Source organism: Mobula hypostoma, chromosome 1 (assembly GCF_963921235.1).
Source record: "Mobula hypostoma chromosome 1, sMobHyp1.1, whole genome shotgun sequence".
Classification (NCBI taxonomy): Eukaryota; Metazoa; Chordata; class Chondrichthyes; order Myliobatiformes; family Myliobatidae; genus Mobula; species Mobula hypostoma.
In genome coordinates this window covers 69,736,298-69,760,768 of record NC_086097.1, presented here as the reverse complement: position 1 = coordinate 69,760,768, position 24,471 = coordinate 69,736,298, and the positions used below count along the sequence as shown (strand labels likewise).

Here is a 24,471-nt window from a genome sequence, read left to right as displayed (position 1 = left end):
AACAGCACAACACAAATCAACATAAACTTCCTCGCAATCTTGTTGTTTAATTCCACATTCCACCCATTATTGAAACACATTCCTCAGTCAAAACTTGGCCTCATGTCATTGTAAATTTAAACCTGGCAAAAATAACTCATTTCTTGTTACATCCTAAACAAAGCATTCTAAAATAATTTTATGATAGCCCTAAGTAATGTTGTATACATTGACATAAATGCATAAGAAATATCTTACAAACAACTACAAATAAACTGTTGAAAACAAATCTGAAACTACCATAAAGTTAAAATGTTTCTTTAAAAAAAAGACATGCTTTGTAATAGTATTTAATCTGCTTTTATTACCTGATTCAAATGTTGGCATCCTTAAGTCACCTTGATTCAATTCTGTGCCGTATTTTAATTTATGATATTTTGCCCTTTAGAAAGAAATAAAATTGTTAGCATATGTCAATGTTCTAAAAAATCTTATTTAGTGAGTGCAATAGTGATGCCCTAAATAAGAATGGGAGGAGTCAATCATTGTTCCCACTTCTAGTGTTGCAGGTTTTTTCCTGTTCTTTGTGTTGCAGTCATTGTTCCCACTCTAATGATGTAGCAAGCTTGATTGTTGACCACTGCCTTCAACATGAAATATTAAACGGAAAAAATCTATTGAGTAGCTGAGTTATTGAAAGTAAAATGCAATAAAATTAATTTTTAACCTCAAAATCCATTGCAATGTTCAGTGTGAGAAATGTGCAAAACAGGTATCAATTGTTGGCTATTACCAAGACTTTGTATTTCTCTGTATTGAGAAAGTAGTTTTTTTTTAAATACGTTCACATCTGAGAGCAGGCTTTCCTCTTGCGTTGGCCAACACTGATCATTCATCCACAAATGGGTTGATGACAGTCTGAACTCACTTGTAGGACTTCACTGTATACAAACTGGCTGCAGTATTTCTGTTTCAAATGTATAAAATAAAGTTGTTTTCACAGGCAGTAAATATTCAGTTTAAGGAGGAAAATAGATTACAGTATATTAGGAAATATATCTTTTGGGTACAAAAATCACAGTCCTCAACAAATAGAGCTCTTATATTCTGAAAATCCAAAAATTCATGTCAAGTAATCCATGAGGTTAAGATTAATAAATTGATTTTTCATGCTCAGTTTTTTTTATTTTACCTCAAATGGCAGAAAGGTTGAACTGCTACTAGCATTGCTATCTCACAGCTCCAGAGACCCAAACTCAATCGTGCCTTGGGTGTTGAACATTTTCCTGATGACTGTGTGTGTTTCTTCTGGATTTCCTTACAAATCCCAAAGACTTGCTGACATTTAGGTTAATTAGTGACTAATGTGCAAAAAGAGGTATAGATGGGCAGGTGAAAGAGCAGGTTACCTGGAAATGTGAGGGCAGGTGAATTATGAGTCTGCTCTGAGAGCTGGCATAGACCAGATAAACTCCTCCTATGTTGTGAGAAACATGAATGCTTCATAGATTATTGCATTCCAAGACATGCTGGACATGTGCACAAAACAACAAAGCTACTTTAATTACTTCTACATTAATCTAACACGGATATAAGTGGAATAAACTAATGACAACTTCTGCACAGTCATTAATAACAGAACAACAGATGTGCCAAATTCACCAAATCAGACCTCCAGAGTGCAGGTTAGAAGGTATTACCACAACAGGGATTTAATAAAATAAATTTACTTTGCAAATGTTCTCAACGAAAGATTTTTTAAATAAAGTTTTCATAAAGTTTCACTATAAAAGCAGATTTGATACAGAGAAAATTCTGAACATGTTATACTTGCTCTAATCTGGTTCAAACAGAAATTCAAATAGGTTACAGCAAGTATAACTGGTAAAGATTTTTGTTCTATCAATTACAAACTTGCATCTCTGTTTGAATCTAAAACAATAAAATACTGGGTTTTGACCATTTAAAGAAATGAGTCCATTTATATAGCATCTTTCATAACCTTAGGACTTCTCAAGTGTTTTTTTTTCCCCACAATCAAGTGTTTTTGAAGTGGCATTACCACTGTAGTTTAAATGCCATGGCACCAAACCTACAAATAAGATCCCACAAACAGCTATTAGGTAAATGACAAATTAGTTTTAGAGATACATCAACATCTAATCATGTAATTAATGTATTATAGAGACAGAATTCACAGCTTCATGATTTTACAGATTGTACTACCCACAAGAAGTCCATTTATCCCAAAAGGGTCATGCCAAAATTTAAGTTAAAACAATAGCCTCCAAACTTCCTTCATCAGTAAACCCTTATATTTGCCATAACTATACCTTCTGACAGCACATTCATTCTTATGGCTCTTTGGTTACATTTTCACTCAAATTCCCAATCTATGAATGATGACATCTAGCTTTGAACTGGGAGGGTCAGTTTATTCATCCTTTTCAGTCAATCTTCTCAGTTCTAATAATACTCTTACTAATCTTAGTTGCATTTTTGCTGTGCCTTCATCCTAAATTTATAAACTGTAGGCCAGAATTGTACACAGCAACAAGTGTCATCGTCCAACGTTCTACATATTCCACATATCTGTTTCTAATTTGATGTGTCTAGGAATGAATCCAATTCTTTGCTTTTTTTTAAAAAACTAATTAGACTGTTTCTTTCAATCATTTGTGTATCTGAACACCTAAATCCCTTTATTCTTCTAATCTATTCCTGTGTGCAGCTTCCTTATTATTCTCATCAATATCAACCTGCAATTAACTACTGAAATTAATTTGTTAATTACACCTGTTTAACATGTATGTAGTTTATTTTGATGTATTCCTCCTCATTATTAACTGAGCCACATCACACAACCATTAAATTTAGCATCACCTGCAATTTAGAAATTATATTGAAATTCCTCACTCTGATGTACCATATAAGCTACATATTTGCTGATACCATGTTAGGATTCTACCATGTAATATCTTCTCACATAATTTTTGAAATAATACCTGGTATCATCTCATCTATTATGTTACTTAAATAGTTCAATCAAATTAATTAGGCACAAACTCATTTTGAAATTCATTATTACTAATCGATTGAAATTAGCAGGGAAATAATCAGCAGTTACATATACAATTTACAAAAATTCCCTGATCAAGTGCAAGTTCAGAATTTTCATGCATGCATGGGAGTGCTGCCAATTTCTTGATGATTTTCCCACTACTGGGGTCATTAGTATTAATTGTTGCAATTGATTATAGTTGGATGTCAGTTATTTCTCATTTTTCTCTACACGCTTACATTGTGACACAGGTTGTTTTAAGTTTTAACAGTCAGAATTGATCTTTAATAAGCTTTGAGTGTTTTTGAATATCAGAAACAATGTTTTGGCAGTCAGCTAAACAGGAATGCAGATTAAGTGATAATCTTTTTTTTTACAAAGTATTGTTGTAAATGGAGCTTATTTTCCTGCAAGACTATTTAATGAGGTCCTCTCACAGTGCAGAATGTCACTACAGAGATTGCAGCCTGCACTGACAGCAATTTATCCACCATTACCTTTTCAATTTTCAGTAATTTCTCCATTGCACATTGGAGTAAAGATTCTATTATATTTCCTAATGTCAATAATAAGATAACACAAGAGCATAAGAAGCAGGAGGGCATAAGAAATGGGCTATTTGGCCCTTAAAATTGCTCGTCATTCATCACACTCATGGGCTGATTTTCTATTTCGGAATAATTTACTTGCACTGCCTCATATCCCTTGATTCCCTTATGGTCGAAAAAGCTAATGACCTCTGGTTTTATTGAACGACTTAATCGCCAAAGACATCTGGACTAGAGGATTCTAAAGATCTGCCATCCTTAAGAGAAAGTCTTAAATTACCTTCCCCTTATTTTGAAAATCAGTCTCAAAATAAGGGGGGGAAGGTCATTTATGATTTTTCTCTGAGGGCAGTGAAACTTTCGAACTCTGAAGTCTGGAGATTTTTGGAAACTGATTCTCAAATAACTGGACATCTTTAGTCAGAAAAGCATCTTCCCATCTCATGTGCCAAGTCCATGTACTTTGCATATCAAAATGAGATCTCTTCACATTTTATAGAGAATGAAGGCACAGTCTCTCAAATTCTCTTCCTATAACAAACCCATTATCCATTGAACCAGTCTATTGTATCTTTTCTGCATATCCTCTTTGGCAAGTTCATTCTTTCTTAGGGGAGATCAACGCCAGGCACAATACACTGCACACAATTTCACCGAGGCCCCAAACAATGTCACTGCATCCTTAAAACTGCATTCAGATATTCTTATAATAAAAGTGAAGATACAATGTGCCTTACTAATTGTTTGCTGTTTTGCATTTAGTGATTGACACACAAATGAACCTAGATCTCTTTACCCAATCTCTCACCACTTAAACTACTATACTTCTCCATTTTGTGCACTGAAGTAACTGACCTTCTGTATTTCCTCATTTCCTCCTGCAATATTCTCAAGTACTTGCTCAACTTGGCTTTATCTCCTTAAAGCCTCTGTACGTCATCCTTGGAACTCAAAATTTCATCGTGTTTTATATCAACAGAACACTTGAAAAAATAACATTTGCCGCTTCCGCCAAATTATTGATGTAAATTGTAAGTAGCTGGTTCCCAGCCCCAAGCAACAAATCCCACCCTGTTGGCCTAAGGCAGTCCCATTTGTTACCACCCTTTGCTTGCTGTCATCGATTAATTCCTGATCCATTCAGCATAACCCTCAATCACAAGTGTTCCATCCTGCGTGGGACCTTATAAATCTTACAAAAATTCAAAAACTAAATACACCAGATCCACTCAATCCTCAAAGCCATCTAGTGCAGACCTCTTGCAACTCACATTCTCCAAAATAAATCTCTAGCATGTTAGCCAGGTATAAATGCATGCTAACTTCGTCAATCCTCTTATTCTTTTAAGTGCCTCAAATATACATTCCAGTTTTATTCCCACTGATCTATGACTGACATTTGTCAAGCATGTCATTATGTCTCCCTCCTTCCTTCTGAAACAGTGGAATCAACAGTTCCCTGGTTCTCTTCAGTAATTTTTAAGGAAATATATTAAAATACTGGAATTAATAAATATCCACAAGAGAATATGACTTTCCTTTTCAAGCATATCATTCCACATACATAAAAAAAAGTCTAAAATACAAGTGGGAAATGCTGCTACACTCACCGTGTCAGGCAGCACCTGTGGAAAGAGAAACAATTAATGATTCAAGTCTGGGACCCTTCATGTTAACTATTTCTCTATCCATAGATGCTGCCTGACATACTGAGCATTTTCAGAACATTGTTTTTATATTACTCCATTTTGTTAAGGTATTGGAAAAATGTTCTAATACTGTGCTGATAAATCTAATTGCCCTGTGTAGCAAGTCCAATAACTGCAAATATTTTAATCCATTGCCTGGTCCAAATACAAAATGGGAGGGGTAATGTTGCTAACACAGTGCTGTATTACTATTGAATATTGGATATAGTCAAAATATGTTAGCCAATTGATAAAACTGAAAACAAACCCAACAATTTCATCTGCTGAAGGATTTCGGACCAAAACATTGAGTGTACACTTTTATTCTTTTCCATTGATGCTGCCTGGCCTGTTGAGTTCCTCCAGAATTGTGTACGTGTTGCCAACGATTTCAAAGAATGTTTCCTTTCTTTAAATATAATGTAAAATATGCTTCATAACAAAAACATGTCACAGCAATATAATTAACTAGAAATACTGTCACTCAGCCATAGTCAATTGCATCTATTCTCCTTATGAATACAGTTGAGGGTGGGGGATGGTCAAGAAATAAGCAGCTGACCATGCATGCATGAAAATCTTGAACTTGCTGGCACTTGGGTGTGTTTCCCTGAATCCTGTTGGCACCATAAACAATCTGTTTCTATAAGGTGGTCTAGTAAGTTCTTATCTGAAGAAACAGTTCAATTGCTGAGTTCTAAAGAATAAATAGCTTTAAACAGATTATATATTTGTGATATGAGACAAACAAATGCAAATAAATGGTGTATATTGAAATTTCAGTGCATAGTTGTTTTTCAGAACTTTTATACATATTATATAAATTGCTTCGTACCCCATAATCAAATATTTGCTTTTCCTCAAATTGTTGCCAAAATATCACAAGTCTTAATCATATCAATTCATTACTATCAAACCTAAATACACAGTTCTCACCAGTTGCACAGATTTCAGAAAAGTTCATTTCATTAATGAATAAAATCCTTGGCTTTCCCACAGAGTACAATAGACCGTAACCCATAGAGCAGAATTAGACCATTCAGCCCACTGAGTCTTACCTTTCATTTCCTATCCCTGAACCAGTTTTGGTTCCATTTTTAATACCTTAAATGGTAGATTTAAATATTTACAAGAACATGGGTAACAGAAATTGAAGAGAGCAAAATCAAGTTCAATTTAAATAGAAGTGTATCCCAAATGGAAGTTAGTTGGAAGTAAAACTCAGCCATGCTTCACTTAAACAGACAATTTATTAATTTTTAATAAATGTTATTAATTTAAGAAATGCTGGAATTGTTGACCATTTCAGCACTTCTGGCCATCTTTAATTTTATTTTGAGGTGGCTGTGGTAATGAGCCACTGTCTTGAACCACTACAATTCCCACATTGCTGTTTGATAAGGAATTCCATGATCTTGTTCCACCAATGACAAATAATAATTTGTATCAAGTTAAAGTCCTAAACAACTTGAAGGGAATCCTACAGATGGTGCTAAATCTATGCACCTAGTCCCTAAGGAAGAATCTACTCTCATTAGCCACCTAAAAACTCTCAAATCTAGGGTGAAAGTCACTCAAGAAGAGCATCTCAGACCTTCTAGGTGATAGAGGCCATGCTTCCAGAAATTGTTATTAAAGCTGCCTACAAATCGCTATGTTACATAGAGATGATATATATTATAAATACAGTGGACTGATGACAATGAGTGTGAACTTTTAACAGGAGGCAGATCAAACAGGCTGTTTCATCCTGGATGATCCTGAGCTTCTTAAATTCTGATAAAGCTGCATTAATCCAAGCAACTGAAAAGAATTCTATCACACGCCGGACATCTGCCCAAAAGACAAGTATTGTAACAAAAACCCTGAACGTGTTCAGGCATCTTTGTCATATGCAACATCTTGTGCCAACATAAAAAGGAATGTACTCACTACCACTTCAATGACAGGCCTAAAAAGTTAAGATACCCCAGTGGAACAACAAGGATGCAAACATGCCAAGCCTCATTTAGAAGGACAGATATGTGACGGAGCTGCTTAATGACAACACTGAGGCAGACATTCAAACTCTGTTCGATCAATTATCTGGGTCAAAGACAAACTTATCTGATCAAAAGTCAAAAGCTTCAATACATTACATTCTTCAAGAAGTGTATACTTTAAAAGCTTCAACATAAATTCATATAGAAAATGTCAGTACCACACAAAATCCCAATTAAGATGCACTGTCTGATTTTTAATTTATGACATTTTTACTTAAAAATTTACAGAAGCTTATACAAATTTGCTTAAATTGATGTTAGGTCTCGACCAGATTCAGTAGGTTGTGGAATGAACTATACAAGGATTAGCATGGCTCAATATTGGTACTCTCACTAAAGCCCCAATCTGCTTTGGACAAGTGAACTGTTAATCCATTTCGGCACTTCTGTGCAGTACAGAGTGAGCACGGCATTATTAAGGTATCTTTCATATGAGACATTAATTCAAGATTCCATCTGTAATCTCATGTGTGCTGGATAAAATTTAGCCCACAATCAATATTGTGTATTTCACTGTTCTTGTGAAATCTAGCTGAAACGAAATGTACCATATTTCCATATTACAGCTGTATTGTGCTAGTCTTTTACACTTCAATCATATTACATCCACTTGAAGTTATAAAACATACCATATAAACCCATATTCTCTCATTTCTTAACCACTTAGAAACATTTTTAATTTAAAAAAAGAACTGTGATTTTAAGGGATAGCCTCATTTTAGATTACATTCAAATATCAGGTATATACAAAATCAATATCACAGAGCATCATAGTCAATTCAATGCCCTGGGCAGCCTGTTCAGAACAATCAAACACCAGAAAGCATGCTTATCATCTGTTTCAATTTTATTTAATGTACATAGAAATTTACAACTTCTACAGAAATTACCGGTGCTAACAATCTAGATCTATTTACATTCTAAAAGGTGGTGGTTCCCGAAAGTATAACTTTAAAATGGAAAGTGTTCAGGTACGCAAAAGAAGTATTGTTCGTCAATATTCTTATCATCAAAGGACTATTCATAAAACACCACAAATAAACCCACTCCACCCGACAGGTGAAGATTATTTCTTGCAGTAGGTACTTCCCTCCTCCTTGGCCCAACTTCATCCCCATTCAAATCAAATCAATTGCTGAGACTCAAGTGCTACTTCTCTGATCATAATCTTATCGCATTTAGTTTCGTGACACTGACTTTAATTCATGGTGGAATTCATTCAAAAGTGATAGATTAGCACTTGACAAATTTCATTCTTTCATTTACTTAGTGCCAAACAATCTCCCTCTCTCTCTCTCTCTCAAGGACATCCTTACATTAATTTTTTTTAAAGCATTTAACAAGAAATTTACATCAAATTAACAGATGAAGAGATACAGATGAGACAAAAACAAGTTTCCATTCCTTAATGAGAACATAACCCTGCATCTATTTTATTATACTTGCACTCTTGTCTCTACACAAGTTCAATAAACACAAAACTTGCCAATTCTCAAAGGAAGTTCTTAGTAGGATGATTTTTCATGTGCATATTAGCAATAATTTTAATAGTTGCCTCTATGGAGATAAGATGTCTTGTTTGACAAATGTGTCGCCCATTTTATGCATCTGAAACTACAATCACTCACTAAAGCCATCACCTGTTGGAGCTAAATAAGAAAATTCTAAAAAATCACAACACATCAGGTAGCATCTATGGAGATCAACAGGGCTAATCTTTCAGACTGATGTTTAATCTGACAAAAAGCCATCATATTGAAATATTAACTGTTCTTACTTCAAGATGCTGCCTGGCCAACCGAGGATTTCCAGTAATTTCTGTTTTTATTTCACAAATATTGCATTTCTCGTAGTTTTTGAATTTAAATGGTTAAATGTGGGCATAAGCACAGCATTATTGCACTGTGTAACTTAAAAATACTTAATATTTAAGAAATTTAATAAATGGTGTTTTAAGTGATAACCCTCAATAATAATGATCAGTGAGGCACAAAGAGAATCTGTATTTACTGACAAGTACCTTTATTGGCCCAGTTCACAAGCACAAGAATTTACACAACTGAATACTGAGTGCACATCCACCAGGTTTCCCTGACTCTCCATGAACAATCAAAGAGGAGAAAAGGCCCAGAGAAGGAGTTTACGGCAGCCATCTGTTCTTCATGATCCTGATATGTTTCCCAGTGAGGTCATCCACTTCTGCAATTGTTGGTCTCCACAGAGTTGTCACTATCAGTTCTCCCAAAATCCTCCATTCTTATTCTTTTCCTTATTGGATCAATCTCGATTTCAATTTCGCTGGCTCAGGGTCATCTGACTGGCCTATGTAAGCTTCTCATTGGATGTGGCCCAAGGCTACAAGCAGTATTGCTTTATGGCTGTCCCATCAGCCTTGTGCCTAGGTAATATCTTTCGTTCGGTCCAACTCAGACTAGTTCAAACCAGTCTAACCAAGTCAGCCAAACACTGGACCCAGAAGACCAGATCATAGAGTGTTCCTTCTGCAATCCTGTAATTTTGCATAATAAACAGATCCTTATCTGAGAATGGTCTCAGGTTTAGCAGCTCATTAGCAGAAACTCTTTACGTCCACATTCAACGGCTCAGATTAAGTTATCCCGGAGGAAGAATCAGGTCACCAAATAGTTCACAAAATGACGGCCACAAGGACAGTCCGACATAGCAAGGTGAAAGATTTTGGGGTTTTTTTTCCACTGCTGAATCTCTGTTCACTGATTTGTATAGATTGCAGTTCTTTCTCTCTAACAATGGTACTTTGTTTTTGAGCATTCAAAATTAGAACATAAAACAATGAAAATCTACAACACATTATAGGCCCTTCGGCCCACAAAGTTGTGCCAACCATGTAATCTACTCTAGAAGCTACCTAGAATTTTCCTACCACCTAGCCCTCTATTTTTCTAAGCTCCAGGTACCTATCGAAGAGTCTCTTAAAAGACCCAATTGTATCTGCCAAAATGTGGCACTTAATCTTTAGAAACAAGTAAAAAATGTCGACTCCCTGCCTCCTTCCAATATTTATTGAAGTTGCTGAGCTGCTAAAATTTTCTCTCATTAGGTCTAACTAGCTAATTTTCACATGAATCCAAATGGAAAATTGTCACCAAATTAACTCAGAAGCACATGAAAGTTGAACAAAGTCTTACCACAAAGTCAAAAGCATAAATGCCCACACAAGCAAAGGGTTCCCACATACAAATGTTAGGTCAAAATATCCCTTGTAATCAATCTGTGTATCAAATGCTTCATAAAAATTGACAATAAAGCAGTTTGCAAGAAATACTGAAATAAAAACTCAGAACCAATCAATAATTTTTTTAAATAATTAACAGTGAATATCCATGCAAATACAAATATTCAAATGAGGAATTAATACAAGCTTGCTGAAAACTAATAGATTTTGACTGGATTTTATTTAAATTAAATTCATTATTTCAATGTTACGGCCACCAGTTGAAAATATTCAGTATAAATAGTACTTTTAAACAATTACCTTTCTTGTTTTAAAGCATATTCTAACATTTTTATTCTTCTTACTAGATCCTTCTTCAAGTTTTCCTGACCTTTCCTTTCTCCTTGTAAAAATGCTATCCGAGCCTGCAAGATAAAATGCATTAAATAATTAAACAGCTAAATCAACATCATGGTGTATTTACAAAGAATTCTAAAATCTCAATAATTGGGAATACAAGTGTAAAGAAGAATATTGACTTTCATTTTAAATCTTTCTATGGAACAAAAAAAACAGCTATTTCACTGCAGCTAAGTTTTGTCAATTGTGAAGGGCTTGGCAAATGTAGAGCAAATACTTCTGTCAGGAGTGCCTCACTCTGAGTAGGTTTTTAACTATGTTCTACACCATCACTATTGCAGTAAGCATCAATAAGCAATGAATAAGTCTTGTTCTGCTCTTCTTCAACAAAGAATCTATATCGTTCACTCACCTAGCATCATTTATGAGATAACTTATCATTATTCCTCCCCCCACCAAGACTGCTCTAATTTTCTAAATATACTTCACAAACTGTTGGAGAAACTAGAATCTTGAAGAAGTTTCATTTAAAGTCATAAAATAATTATTGTCTCAGTTTTAAGATTCAGCAATCATTTTTAAAAAAAAGTTCCCAAGGAAATTCTGTGCCCAAGTTTTTCTCCACTGATGTCAATCAATGTGAAGGGGTGAGAATGATCAAAGTGCTTTATATCTAAGAGTTTGTTGTTATTTGCATAGCCAATAGTGGTTCCTCAATGTCGGAAATCACAAGATTTCTGGACGATTTAACAACTGGTTAATACAGAAGCTGTGGATTAAGCAGCTATCAAAATATTTTACTGGTGTAACAGGTTTTGAACACTCCAAAGTCCCAACCAACCATAATGCAATTTATTTCACTTAGGTCTGTTCATTGTTATGTTGCAAGTGTTGCAGATGCAATTCCCTGTGTAGGAACTATTCAGCATTACCCCTGGAGAGATTACAAGATCCAGTTCTTTCTCCCACTTTTGACTGTAGTTTGTTTAGAAAAGTAAAGTGCTCTTCAAGAAGGAGACCCCTTAGGTTTTCAGTCAAGGGAGTTTGTCCATAATTTTTCCGTAACACTCTAAATTCTATAAAATTTTTGCTGATGGCTATATCAAAAATGTCATAGAAATCAAGAAAGCTAATTCTAGGAAAGATCAGATCAATCCAAACTATAGTTTTGTTCATAAATGGAAGTAAATGAGTTGAGACATCAGTGGTAGCAGAAAAAGTATTTCATGAGATTAGTAATATAGAGGCCTGGACTAGATGAGAGGGTTCAGACCTTCATGTTGCAAGAGGTGAACATCAGGTCAAACCACACTGATGCCATGGCCAAGTAAGCTCACCAATGCTTCTGCTTCCCTCAGAAGACAAAAGAAATGTGGCGTGTCCCAGTTGACCCTTGCAAATTTTTAATCAATGCACCACAGAAATAATCCTATCAGGATGTTTGACAGCTTGATATGGCAACTGCTCTGCACATGACAAGACACTGTGGAGTTTAGACACAGCTCAGCATTATCACAGAAATCAACCTCCCCTCCATGGATGCAGTCTACAGTATACTTCTTGCTGCATCAATTAAGTAGCCAACATAAGCAAAGACCCCACCCACCCCACGTTCTCTTGTCCCCCCCCTTCCACTGTGCAGAAGATACAAAAACCTTAAAGTATATACCATTATTAAGACTATTAAATGGTTCCCTAATATGATAAAACGGACTCTTGACTTCACAATCTACCTCGTTATGATCTTGCACCTTATTATTTACCTGCACTACACTTTCTCTGCAACTATAACACAAGTATTTTGCTGCCAGCTATTAGAATTTAAGCAAAGGAAGAATTACACAGCATGCCGATACCATAAAAACTCAAAACATAAGGTCAAAGAATAGATTTTAAAGGCGCTCTTAAGTAAAAAAGCAAAATAAAAAGTGGAATGGTGTGGATAGGCATCCCCAAGAATGGCTCCTCAGTAGTTACGATCTTCATTAATGTTGGAGCTGAAGATTTCATTGATATTGTGATGAAGATTATTGCTAAATGTTGTGATTGTCACATGCAACACAAAGCTAACTTTATAGTACAATTATTTACAGAAAATTTTGCATTTATGTCAACAGTGCACAAATGCTGCATCTTTAAAGGTATGGAAAGAATTTTATTTAAGATTTTCAAGTGGCAGAAAATCTAGTAAACAAGTGATATGCATCAATCATTCTTAAACTTAGTTGGGTTCCTATGTTATTCCAGCCTATGTCACATAGGATTAGAAGACAAAGTAATGTAGCAGTTAGTGCGATGCATTTGCAGTTCAAAGTTCAAATCAGTCACGATTCTGTGGAATGTGTGGGCTTTCCCCGGGTGATCCAGTTTCCTCCCAAAGTCCAATGATGTACCAGTAGGTTAATTGCTCATCATAAATTGTTAGGGTTAATCGGTTTGTCAGGGATTGCTGGGGCAGCGTGGTTCCAAGGGCCGGAGGTGCCAACTTCGCATTGCATTGCTAAACTAGGCGTAGGAGGCAAACAAGAAAACCAGAGAGAGGGCCGAAAATTAAATGGTTAATGCTCAGCAAATCCACAATGAAATCTTATCATTAAGATGATAATGTTTCAATCTTCTGCTAAAACCAGGATGCAGAGGATCATTATGAAAGCCAATCTTAATTATTTACCCCAATTGCTTGCAGTGTTGGCTTGTTAACCTTCTTGAGCAACAATGTGACAAAAATAGGCAGAACTCAATAAAGATTAACAATGCAAAAATGGTGAAAGAGATGTTTCAAACTTTAATGATATTAAAGCTGGAATTCACAAAATTTTAAAAACAATTTTTGGAAATATCCAGAACAATAGTAAAATTGATCAGTACTAGGCTGAAACCAGAAAGCAGATCTTAAGGATTAAGAATTGGGACCAAAATTCGGAAAAATTGCGTCCTTGAATGAGGATGTGCAGCTCAACAATGAGGTATCCCTTTGGAGTTCAAAGCTTAGTTATTGATTTTATCCTTAGAAAATATTTGTTTGTTTTAAAGAAATAGTAGATTATGGGATTCAGTTGGAAAGGCAGAATCGATACTGAATATCAGCAATGATCTTATTGAGTAGAAGTAAAACAACCTCTCCCTCAACGTCACAAAAACAAAGGAGCTTGTTGTGGATTACAGGAAGAATGGAGACAGGCTAACCCCTATTGACATCAATGGATCTGGAGTTGAGAGGGTAAACAGCTTTGAGTTCCTCAGCATCCACATCACTGAGGACCTCACGTGGTCTGTACTCACCAGCTGTGTGGTGAAAAAGGCACAAGAGCGCCTCTTTCACCTCAGGCGGTTGAGAAAGTTTGGTATGGTCCTAAGAACTTTCTACAGGGCACAACTGAGAGCATCCTGTCTGGCTGCATCACTGCCTGGTATGGGATGGGAACTGTATCGCCCTTAATTGCAGGATTCTGCAGAGAGTGGTGCGGACAGCCCAGCGCATCTGCAGTTGTGAACTTCCCATGATTCAGGACATTTACAAAGACAGGTGTAAAGGGCCCGAAGGATCATTGGGGACCTGAGTCACCCCAACCACAATCTATTCCAGCTGCTACCATCTGGGAAACTGTACCACAGCATAAAAGCCAAGACCAACAGGCTCCGGGACAGCTTCTTCCACCAGACCATCAAACTGATTAACTCATGCTGATTTGAGTGTATTTCTATGTTACACTGACTGTTCTATTTATTATAAACTATAAATTACTATGATTGCACATTTAGATGGCGATGTAACAAAGATTTTTACTACTCATGTATGTGAAGGATATAAAAAATAAAGTCAATTCAATATTAAGGGTCTTTGCCCCACTCTTAAACTTAATTCTTATACTCTTTCATGCTTTTTATTCCCTCTGTTGTTACGAAATTTTCAATCTCATTGGGTGATCACACTACAGATCACCTATAATTGACTTAAATTCAAAATTACTACATCAGAACTGATTTAAAGCTGTTAAGTTGTTGTAGACACATTTTCACAAAGTCAGCAGGAACACATTCCATTCTCCACGAATTGCAAATTCCATACTGTTATCATACAATTATATTTAGTAGAAAGAGATTAAACTTTCTATCCTTGCTACCCTTACTCATTCACATACAGACCAGATTAGGTCAGGGCTTATGGATCCAGAGGAATGTGAATGATTCTTAACTGAATACAAGTGAATGAAATAAAAACATTAAGCAGCAATGCTTGGATTGTTATCAAGCAGATCCAGTGTTCAGTGATGCTCTGAAATGGTGGCCAGAACACGATGCTCACCAACATCACAAAAATAGTGCCATGTACAGCTGCAAGAAAAAGTTGGTGTACCTTTTGCAATTACCTCTCTGCATTAATTACTCATAAATGTGGTCTGATCTTCATCTAAGTCACAATAATAGACAAACACAATCTGCTGAAACTAATTATACAACTGCTTTTTATTTTCTTTTTCCTCATCGTGTCTGTAATTTTCGGCAATGCTCTTAATTAAATGTAGAATTTGTAACTGAATGTTCTTTTTTCCCCAATAAGTCTATAACTAACCAGCAGGGAAAGATAACACTAAGTTATACCAATGGAAACTAAACTGTCAGCAAGGAAAGATGAAAAGCAACAGATGTCTTCATACAACTGCTTTCCAAGTCTATATATGTTGTATGGACTGAAATCACTCTCCAGATTTACACCATCAGCTAAATGAAAACATATTTCCTCCTCTGTGCTTGTAAACAGAGTGAGAGAGAGAGAGAGAGTGCGTGTGTGTGTGTGTGTGTGTGTGTGTGTGTGTGTGTGTGTGGGGGGGGGGGGGAGAGAAGAGGTTCTTCATATATTGCAGATTACCAAATCTAAAATGTACACACTATGACAGAATAGAAAAGAAACATCCTCAGCAGTTCTTTTTAAAATGGGGCAATTAAAATTGTTACATGACCTGATTACATGGCAGAAAAAAGCAATTAAATTTCTGTTGAGAAGATGTATTAAGAGGCACAAAACCTGCGAAAAAAATTGCATGGTACAAAACTACACAGGTTCCTGGCTAAACTAGCTATGTTCCTCAATCACATTCTGCAAAAAGCAGATCTTACAAAAATAGTCTACTGACAACGGCATATAAATGTTATAACAGCTAGGGTCCTTGCCAAAAAATATTAAAAAGGTGACATCCAATCCTGATAAGAATTCAAAGACCTACTAAAATAGAAAGTAACCATGAGCTACATTTTCATAACTCTTCTAATGATCTTCTTAAATATCACTATCATCTTACATTACAGAATTTGATACCATGATTCATCACATCTTATATCTTCACTGTTGCTTTCAATTATCAAGATATATCCAAGTAGATTATTTTTATCGATAGAAACATTGGTTTGGATTTTACTTATAATAAAAAAATAAGCATTTTGAAAATGCCAGTTCAAAATCTAAGACAGCCAACCACACAGAACTAAAACAGGAGCAAGCCATTCAAGTCTGCGTCCCCTCAGCTTTTAATTAGAACTGTAATTTAACCTCATCTATCTAATCTGAAATCCTTAATACCCGAATCTGATACACAATTGATCTGAGATTTTGAAACTTTCAAGTTAACGCTACTTAAACACTTTTTGAAGATGGTAGGTGGGGGGGGGGGGGGAAGAGTTTCAGATTTCTATGACCTTTGTACGGACATATGCTTCCTGGCATCATCCTGAAAGCCCAGGATCTAATTTTAAGCTGGTGCTTCCTTGGTCTGGACTCTATCTGATGATCTGATGATTTTTTAAAAAATATATGTACCTTATTAAATTCTGAAATCATGTTGAGCATTTAGTGTTCAGCATGATCTTCTGTATTCAACTCGTCTGAACAGTTCTTTTAACTTTTAAACTCCAGTATCATTCAGACATAAAAGAACATCTCATGCATTAATAGTTGAAAGCTGATCTAACAAAATTTAGCTCATAATGCACAATAATGACATGTTAGAGGGACAGCAAGGCTTAAGGACCTGTTTATCAGAAGGAAGTTGGAGAAAACACTGTATTCTCATGAACACAATGCAGACTAAGCTCTCTGGTGAATTAAAAATGTATACAAAACCTTTGTGCGATCTTCTCCATCAGGTACAGTTGTGAGATGAGTTCTCTGGGCTGTGGAATTTCTTGACACTTTGACCTACTCCCCAAAAGAGCTTTGGCCTTCCTCTCTCTATGCCATTGAACTCAGCCTTCAACAGGTGATCTCAAAACATGTGACCCACCCAGCCAGAGGACCCAGATTAGTCTACGCAGATTGTAATAAAAACAGAAAACGCTGGGAAATATTCCGTTCAGACAGCATTTGTAAAGAAAGACACAGTAGAATTAGTTCACTTTTTAGATCTGTGACCTTTCCTCAGAACTAGGATGTTAGGGATCATTCTGGAATTATGACATGGATAGCATAATTTTAGATTAACTAAAATGAGAAGCAATCCTCAAGAAATAAAAGCTGCACATAATTTAACTTTCAATTGATACTTTGTGGCTAGTGAAACCAGGCATTGGGAATAGGTCATTCTGATTCTGTCCCATGGAAACTACCTAGGGACACTTGAATATTCCTGCACATTATTAATAGTGTATTCCTGCCACTTAATTCACAGTTCAGGACAGACCTGTTCTGTCACCTAACCCTCTGGTTAGTTGTATATTCATGGAACCATCCTTCAACGCTGTAACAGAAGGGGTATATCTTGAGTTCCTGCAATTTGAATTATTGAATATTCGAAGGGGCTGTGCTAGTTAGGATGTGCTACCATTGCAAATATGTAATTCATCTGACTATATTCAAACTATTAAAATTAGGAAAGTGATTATAGCAATTGAAACTGCAGTTAATTGTTTCTTGTTATCTTTGTGTCGAAGAAGAACAAAACAGTATGTCAGTAGAGTGAGATTCTCTTCTCCGAGACACACGCTCTTCTGCAGGTTTACAATGTGAATGAAGGCTTTTTATATTTCTCAATGATAGCATTAGTATGGCTCAGTTTAGTCAGTCAAAACATGGGATCATTTGGAATTTCGCCTAATTCTGATAAAAGGTCATTAATCTGAAATGTTAATTAAGTTGGTATTGACTAGCCTACAATTTTAAATATTTAATGCTATTATTTCAAATTTCTAGCATTTACTATCATTTTCGCTTTTCAAATCCTGCAGACTATCATCAAAATACAGTGGATGCCAATTAATTGGGTCACACTGGGGACAGTATTTTTTGGCCCAATTAAGCGGCTGTCCAATTAGCTCAAGCTTCATGGAAATAGTTGAAAAAGTTAAAAAGGACAAACTACCATTTAACTAAGTAACAAATTATGCATTTAAATGAAATAGTAAACAAATTAGAACACTATCAATCCTACAACAGTACTATAAAACAGTGTAATAGTTCCTGGTAGTTACCGACAGAGAATATGGTGCTCTTTTGATTGAATATAAATGAAGAAAATCTGCAGACACTTCGTGCAGATAATGGACTGCCTTGGTACAATGCTATCAACAACTCCAAATTGTCATTTTCATTGTAACATTCAAGGTGATTGTTGATACCTTCAAATTCTTTGTAGTTCCTAACATGCTGAAGTAGTGAAATTGTTTCATTTTCACTCCTGGCTCTTTCTGGGATCTCCAAACCTGAATGCTTGAAACCGCAGTGAGCAAAACGGTTCTGAGTTATCTTACTGCTTATTTCTCGTGAACGATCAGTGACAAAAATCATTGCTTTTTGAACACAAGCACAAGCAACTGATGCTATTTAAACTGTTTACTCTAAGCACAGTATAGCGTCTAACCATTACACAACTGGACACATCAAGCTCTAGTTAGAAACTGTTCAGCAACAGTCTCCTGTGTCAAGAAAGCAGCATTGGATCCCAAATAAACAAGGGAATCCTGGCTATTTTCTTGATTAGACTTTGTTCTTTACAAGTTGACCCAAATCAGCGGCTGCCCCATTAACTGATGATCCAATTAATCCATTGTATTGAAAATATGAGGTGCAAAACTTGCAGCCCATTAAGTCTACTCAGCCAGTTAATACATTTCTGAAGTTCCTCCAGCATTTCTGTGTGTGTTATTCTGAAGAATAATATTAAGCACTTATAAGATTACTGTAGGCAGAAATGTTTGGCTCATCAGTTATATTAGCTTTGCTTCTCAATTTATTTATTATTCTTATATATTACTCTTTTTAATTTGTTGGTAACAAAAGACTGATGCAAAGCAGCCTATTAGTAAGTTTCTAATTTCCACTTACCAACTATGATTGGTATCTGGTATTTGATACTAGAGTTTGCAATTTTCAGTCATATACTTTCTCTTGAAATAAATGGGTAAAATAAAATAATTTTGTTTTCTTTTGTATTCCCTTTCTATAGATATGAAAACTTTTTCTTACCACTTGCTATGAAATTTCTACACTGCTTCTGTACAGTTTTTAATTTTATACTGATTCACTTTAAGATACAGCCAAGCCCTTCAGCTCTGGAATTCCTTCCCTAAAGCTAATCATGTTTCTATTACCATCTATAATAATTCTCAAAACCAGTACTTTGTCTAACCTGTAACTATCTCCAATACTCTACGTAGGCAAGTTTTTTGAAATTTTTTTTAAATCTCTCCTCTGAAATCCTTGTATTAAACAGAATCAGAATCCTTTATTATCGCCAAGTATGTAGACACATACAGGGAATTTGATGCCGATTTCCCTGAGCCCTCGCTGTACAGAATCAAAAAGGAAAAAAAAAATAGTGCAAATAATCGCGAACTATATACAATGAGGTATACCTGTGTATGTACAGGTGGACTTGGTTTATAATAGACTAAAATTCAAGTGTTCATAAGACCGAAGGCATACAGAAAGAAACTGTTCTTGTACCTATTTGTCCTGGCATACAGCGATCTAAAGCGCCTACCAGGAGGACGGAGTTGGAACAGGTGATGTTCAGGGTGTGATGGGTCTACAATGATGCTGCTTGCTCACTTCCTGACTCTAGATGCATATAAGTCCTGGATCGAGGGCAACTTCACACCAATAATCCTTTCCGCAGCCCTGACTGTTCTTTGGAGTCTATTCTTGTCCTGTTTGGTAGCTGATCCAAACCAGATAGTGATGGATGAACAGAGAACAGACTGGATTATTCCTGAATAGAATTGAATCAGCAGCTCCTGAGGCAGGTTGTTTTTCCTGAGTTGACGTAGGAAATACAACCTCTGCTGAGCCTTTTTGATAAGAGTGTCCACGTTGGGTGTCCACTTCAAGTCCTGGAAGATTGTGACACCCAGAAACCTGAAGGTCTCCACAGCATACACAATACTGTGGGGGGGGGGTATTGGGGGGGCTCCTCCTGAAGTCCACTGTCATCTCCACAGTCTTGAGCGTATTTAGCTCTAGATTGTTCTGACCACACCAGAGGGCCAGCCGTTCCACCCCCCGTCTGTATGCAGACTCATCACCGTCTCAGATAAGGCCAATGACAGTTATGTCGTCTGCAAACTTCAGGAGTTTAACAGATGGATCCTGTGAGGTGCAGTCATTAGTGTAAAGGGAGAAGAGCATTGGGGAGAGCACACATCCCTGGGGGGCACCGGTACTGATTGTCCAGGTGCTAGAAATTATGCTCCCCAGCCTCACTTGCTGCACCCTGTCAGTCAGGAAGCTCCTGATCCACTGACAGATGGTGGGGGAGACAATGAGCTGACAGTAAACACATACCTTTTCCAGCCTGAACTGTTGGACTGTGAATGATTAAACAATGTGTTCAATAAAGACATGAATAGCACAATTGTTTGTGTGTTATTAGTTCACTGCGACTTAGATAAAGATCAGACCATGTTTTAAGAGCAAATAATGCAGAAAACCAGGTGATTGCAAAGGGTTCACGCACTTTTTCTTGCAATTAAGTTCTTGATGGCAGGTGCCAGCAATGCACTGGGCAGTTTTAACTACGATTGTAGAGCCTTCCTATCTGCTGCAGTGCAGTTTCCATGCATGCAGTGATGCAGCTTGTTTAGATGCTCTCTACTGTGCACCTACAGAATGATGCGAGTATAGATGTGCATAGTCCAGCTCTCTTCAGTCTCCTCAGAAAGTAGAGGCATTGGTGAGGTTTCCTGATTATGCACATGTTCTGGGAACTTGAGAGGTTGTGCGAGATGTGCACTCCCAGGAGTTTGAACCTTCTCAGCTTCCATACATGTGCTGCCAATGAAAAGAGGGTTGTGAGTGGTCCAAGTTCTTCTGAAGTTGATAACTATCTCCTGTCTTGTTGGCATTGAGGAAGAGGTTTTTTTTTGCCTGGCACCAGGTCTCCTGCTTTTCTACCTCCTCTCTGCAGGCCATCTCATCATTGTTGGTGATGAACTCCACCACTGTCATGCCATTGGCAAACTGAATGTGTTTGGCCACACAGTGAGCAAAGTGTACAGCAATGGGCTCAGCACACAGACCTGGGGGGCACCTGTGTTGAGGATGCTGGGGAGGGAGGAGCAGTTGTGCATACTGACAATAAGGTCTACTGGTTAGAAAATCCAAAACGCAGTTCCACTGTGGTGTATTTAGACCAAGCAATAGGATTTTGTTCACCAAAGTCTGAAGTCCAGAAACAGCATTCTTACATAAGTGTCTTCGTTTTCTGGGTGTATCAGGGCCAGGAGCATGAGCACCTGTCATAGAGCGATTCTGTTGATAAGCCTATCAGTGAATGTCCAATGTGGCTAGAATGGAGTTTTTGTTAAGTGCCATCACCAGCCATTTAAAGCTCTTCATGATTGGCATCAGTACCACTGAGCTGTAGGTATTTAGTTCTGAAGGTGTAGAGTTCTTTGGTACAGGAATGATGGTGGCTGATTTGAAGCATGTAGGGATAACAGTCTGGATGAGTGATACGTTGAAGATGTCCATAAAGACATCAGTGAGCTGGTGTGCCCATTCCCAGAATACTTGGCCAGGGATGTAACATCTGCTGATGTTACAGACAGTAGCTGTTCACCTGGTAAAGGGGTAGCATTTGAGGTTGGCATTGTGTTGCAAAAGCATGCATAACAGTCATTTATAGTATCAGGGAGGGAGATGTTACTGGTCCTGTTGACGCTGTTTTTCCTTGCGTAGTCAATAATGCCCTTGATGCCCAGCCACACGTGTCAAGGATTGTTATCGGATAGGTTTTTCTGAACTTTTTGAGCGCAGGTAGTTTTAGCCCTCTTGATGCAGGTGAGATTTCTCCTGGCTGCTCTTAGAAATATTCTGTCACCAGACTTAAAGGCAAAGTCCCCAGGCTTTATTAAGTCCCTGATTGGGCCATGAGATGACCATTCTTAAGGTACCAGCATCATCTACACCAGGCATTCCCAACCTGGCGTCCTCACAGCCCTTGCTTATTGGCATTGGTCCATGGCATTAAAAACTGTACACACTTACTGATGTACCCGATGACAGATGAGACATATTCCTAAATGTCTGTGTCTTCTCCGTTTGCGGCAGCCTCCATGAAGATCTGCCCGTTAGTCCACCTGAAGCAGTCCTGAAGCATCGAAATTGCCTCATACGGTCCTCGATTGGTTTCTCTGTTTTCAAAAGCAGCCATTATGCTGGGATTAACATGGAGATGTGGTTAGAGGCAAAGATGAGGGCATGTGATGGCTTTGCCAGTACTGCATCTGTTTGTATGAACATGGTCCAGTCTGTTTGTTCCCTTAGTGGCCATGGTGATGTGTTGGTGGAATTTGAGTAAAATGTCCTGCAGGTTAACATGATTGAAGTCTGCAATTATGACGAGACCATCAAGATGCTTGTTTCGTAGAGAGCTGATGATATGGTAAAGCTTTCTGGGCGTCCTTGGTGTTTGCACTGAGGGAACTGTAGACAGCAGTGACGAACACAGCAGTAAATTCCCTAAGCAGGTAACTTGGCCAGCATTTAATTGTAAAATGTTCAATTGCCACAGAACAGCAACTGCTAACTATAGATTACAGCATGCACCAACCTTTGTTAATGTACACACAAATGCCCTCACCTATCGATATTCCGACAGGAAGTTCCTGTTTATGCGGAACAGAGTCATCCCGTGGAGTTGAAATGTCAAATCAGGCATGTTGTTGTTTAACCACATATTGGTGAAAACCAGAATACAGGAGTTTCTCATTTCTTTCTGTGCGTTCATTCTCAGTCCCAGTAAGGCCAATTTATTTTCTAGCGAACAGATGTTGGACAGGAAAAGTGACAGTACCACTGATGTGGTTGGGTTACCTCTCAGCCCAGCCAGTGCCTCGGCACTCTTGCCAAGTTTCTGCCTCCTCTCATACTGCTTGTGTCTGTCACTTCCTCAGCTGAGCTGTCTAGTCTAGGTCACTATCACTGGGTCTGGTGTTTGTAGAATCCCTAGTACGTTGAGCACCACTATTAACTCCACAGCCGGTCGCTTTAAAAGTAATTTTGTCAGAGTTCAGCAATGCTGTATTCATGGAACTTTGGTTGACTGTAGTGTCTTGACTAGAAACATTGAAACACTATCTAAGAGTTTAAAATTAGCATCATTATTGGGAGCTAGATAAGCTGCTGTATCCTTGCGTGCCACCATTAGACTGAACCATTTGATTGAAACAAGGTCACAATAGCTGTGAAGAAGCAGTGCTTCTAGTTTCACTTAACTCATCTACTTATGACTGTATTCCTTGCTATTCCTGAAATTATTGGTAGTTAATTGCAGCTCCATCACTTAAATTTAAACTTTCATTGGTGACTCAGTCACCTGCTCTTCCTCCCAACTTGTTTATATCTAAAACTTCATTAAAAAAAATCAAATATGTTCTGAAAGCCTGCTAGTTCAAGAACAGAGTATTCTAGAAAATTGTCCCAAATAAAACCATGTATTCGAGAGTAGTTCTACTTTCCATGGCCTTCGTGCATTTGAAGGCTTGCAGTCTTCTGTCAGTGGCCAAAGAAAGACCTGTGAAGCTAATCCCAAAAAAAACTGTTTCATGGACATGATAATTTGTAGCATGGATTTATTCTTAGAAGGTATCAGTTGTTGTCAGCTGCCAGCATTCCTGACATCCAGCAACAGGGAGTTAATCACATTGAAGACTTCACTCAAACTGCAAACCTGAAAATAACAAGCACTATTGGCAATATTAACTATTTTAAACATTTCAGGACAGATGAATACAGATTGCACATGAATGTGAGAATAAAGATAAAGAATCTCAGGTTTGTATCAACACACATCAAAGTTGCTGGTGAACGCAGCAGGCCAGGCAGCATCTGTAGGAAGAGGTGCAGTCGACGTTTCAGGCCGAGACCCTTCGTCAGGACTAACTGAAGGAAGAGTGAGTAAGGGATTTGAAAGTTGGAGGGGGAGGGGGAGATCCAAAATGATAGGAGAAGACAGGAGGGGGAGGGATAGAGCCGAGAGCTGGACAGGTGATAGGCAAAAGGGGATACGAGAGGATCATGGGACAGGAGGTCCGGGAAGAAAGACAAGGGGGGGGGGGACCCAGAGGATGGGCAAGAGGTATATTCAGAGGGACAGAGGGAGAAAAAGGA

At 37.4% G+C, this 24,471-nt stretch overlaps 1 protein-coding gene across 3 annotated transcripts in view; it reads right to left on the bottom strand.

Annotated features, from left to right (window-relative positions):
• The window catches only part of strn3 (striatin, calmodulin binding protein 3), a 198,883-nt gene that overhangs the window by 140,554 nt on the left and 33,858 nt on the right, over positions 1 to 24,471 (bottom strand). For all 3 annotated transcript variants that reach the window (XM_063050439.1, XM_063050448.1, XM_063050457.1), the window contains exons 2-3: positions 10,833 to 10,936; positions 348 to 421 (exon numbers count right to left, since the gene is read on the bottom strand). In XM_063050439.1, the coding sequence (XP_062906509.1) occupies positions 348 to 421; positions 10,833 to 10,936 (178 nt within the window). The remainder of the gene's footprint in view (positions 1 to 347; positions 422 to 10,832; positions 10,937 to 24,471) is intronic.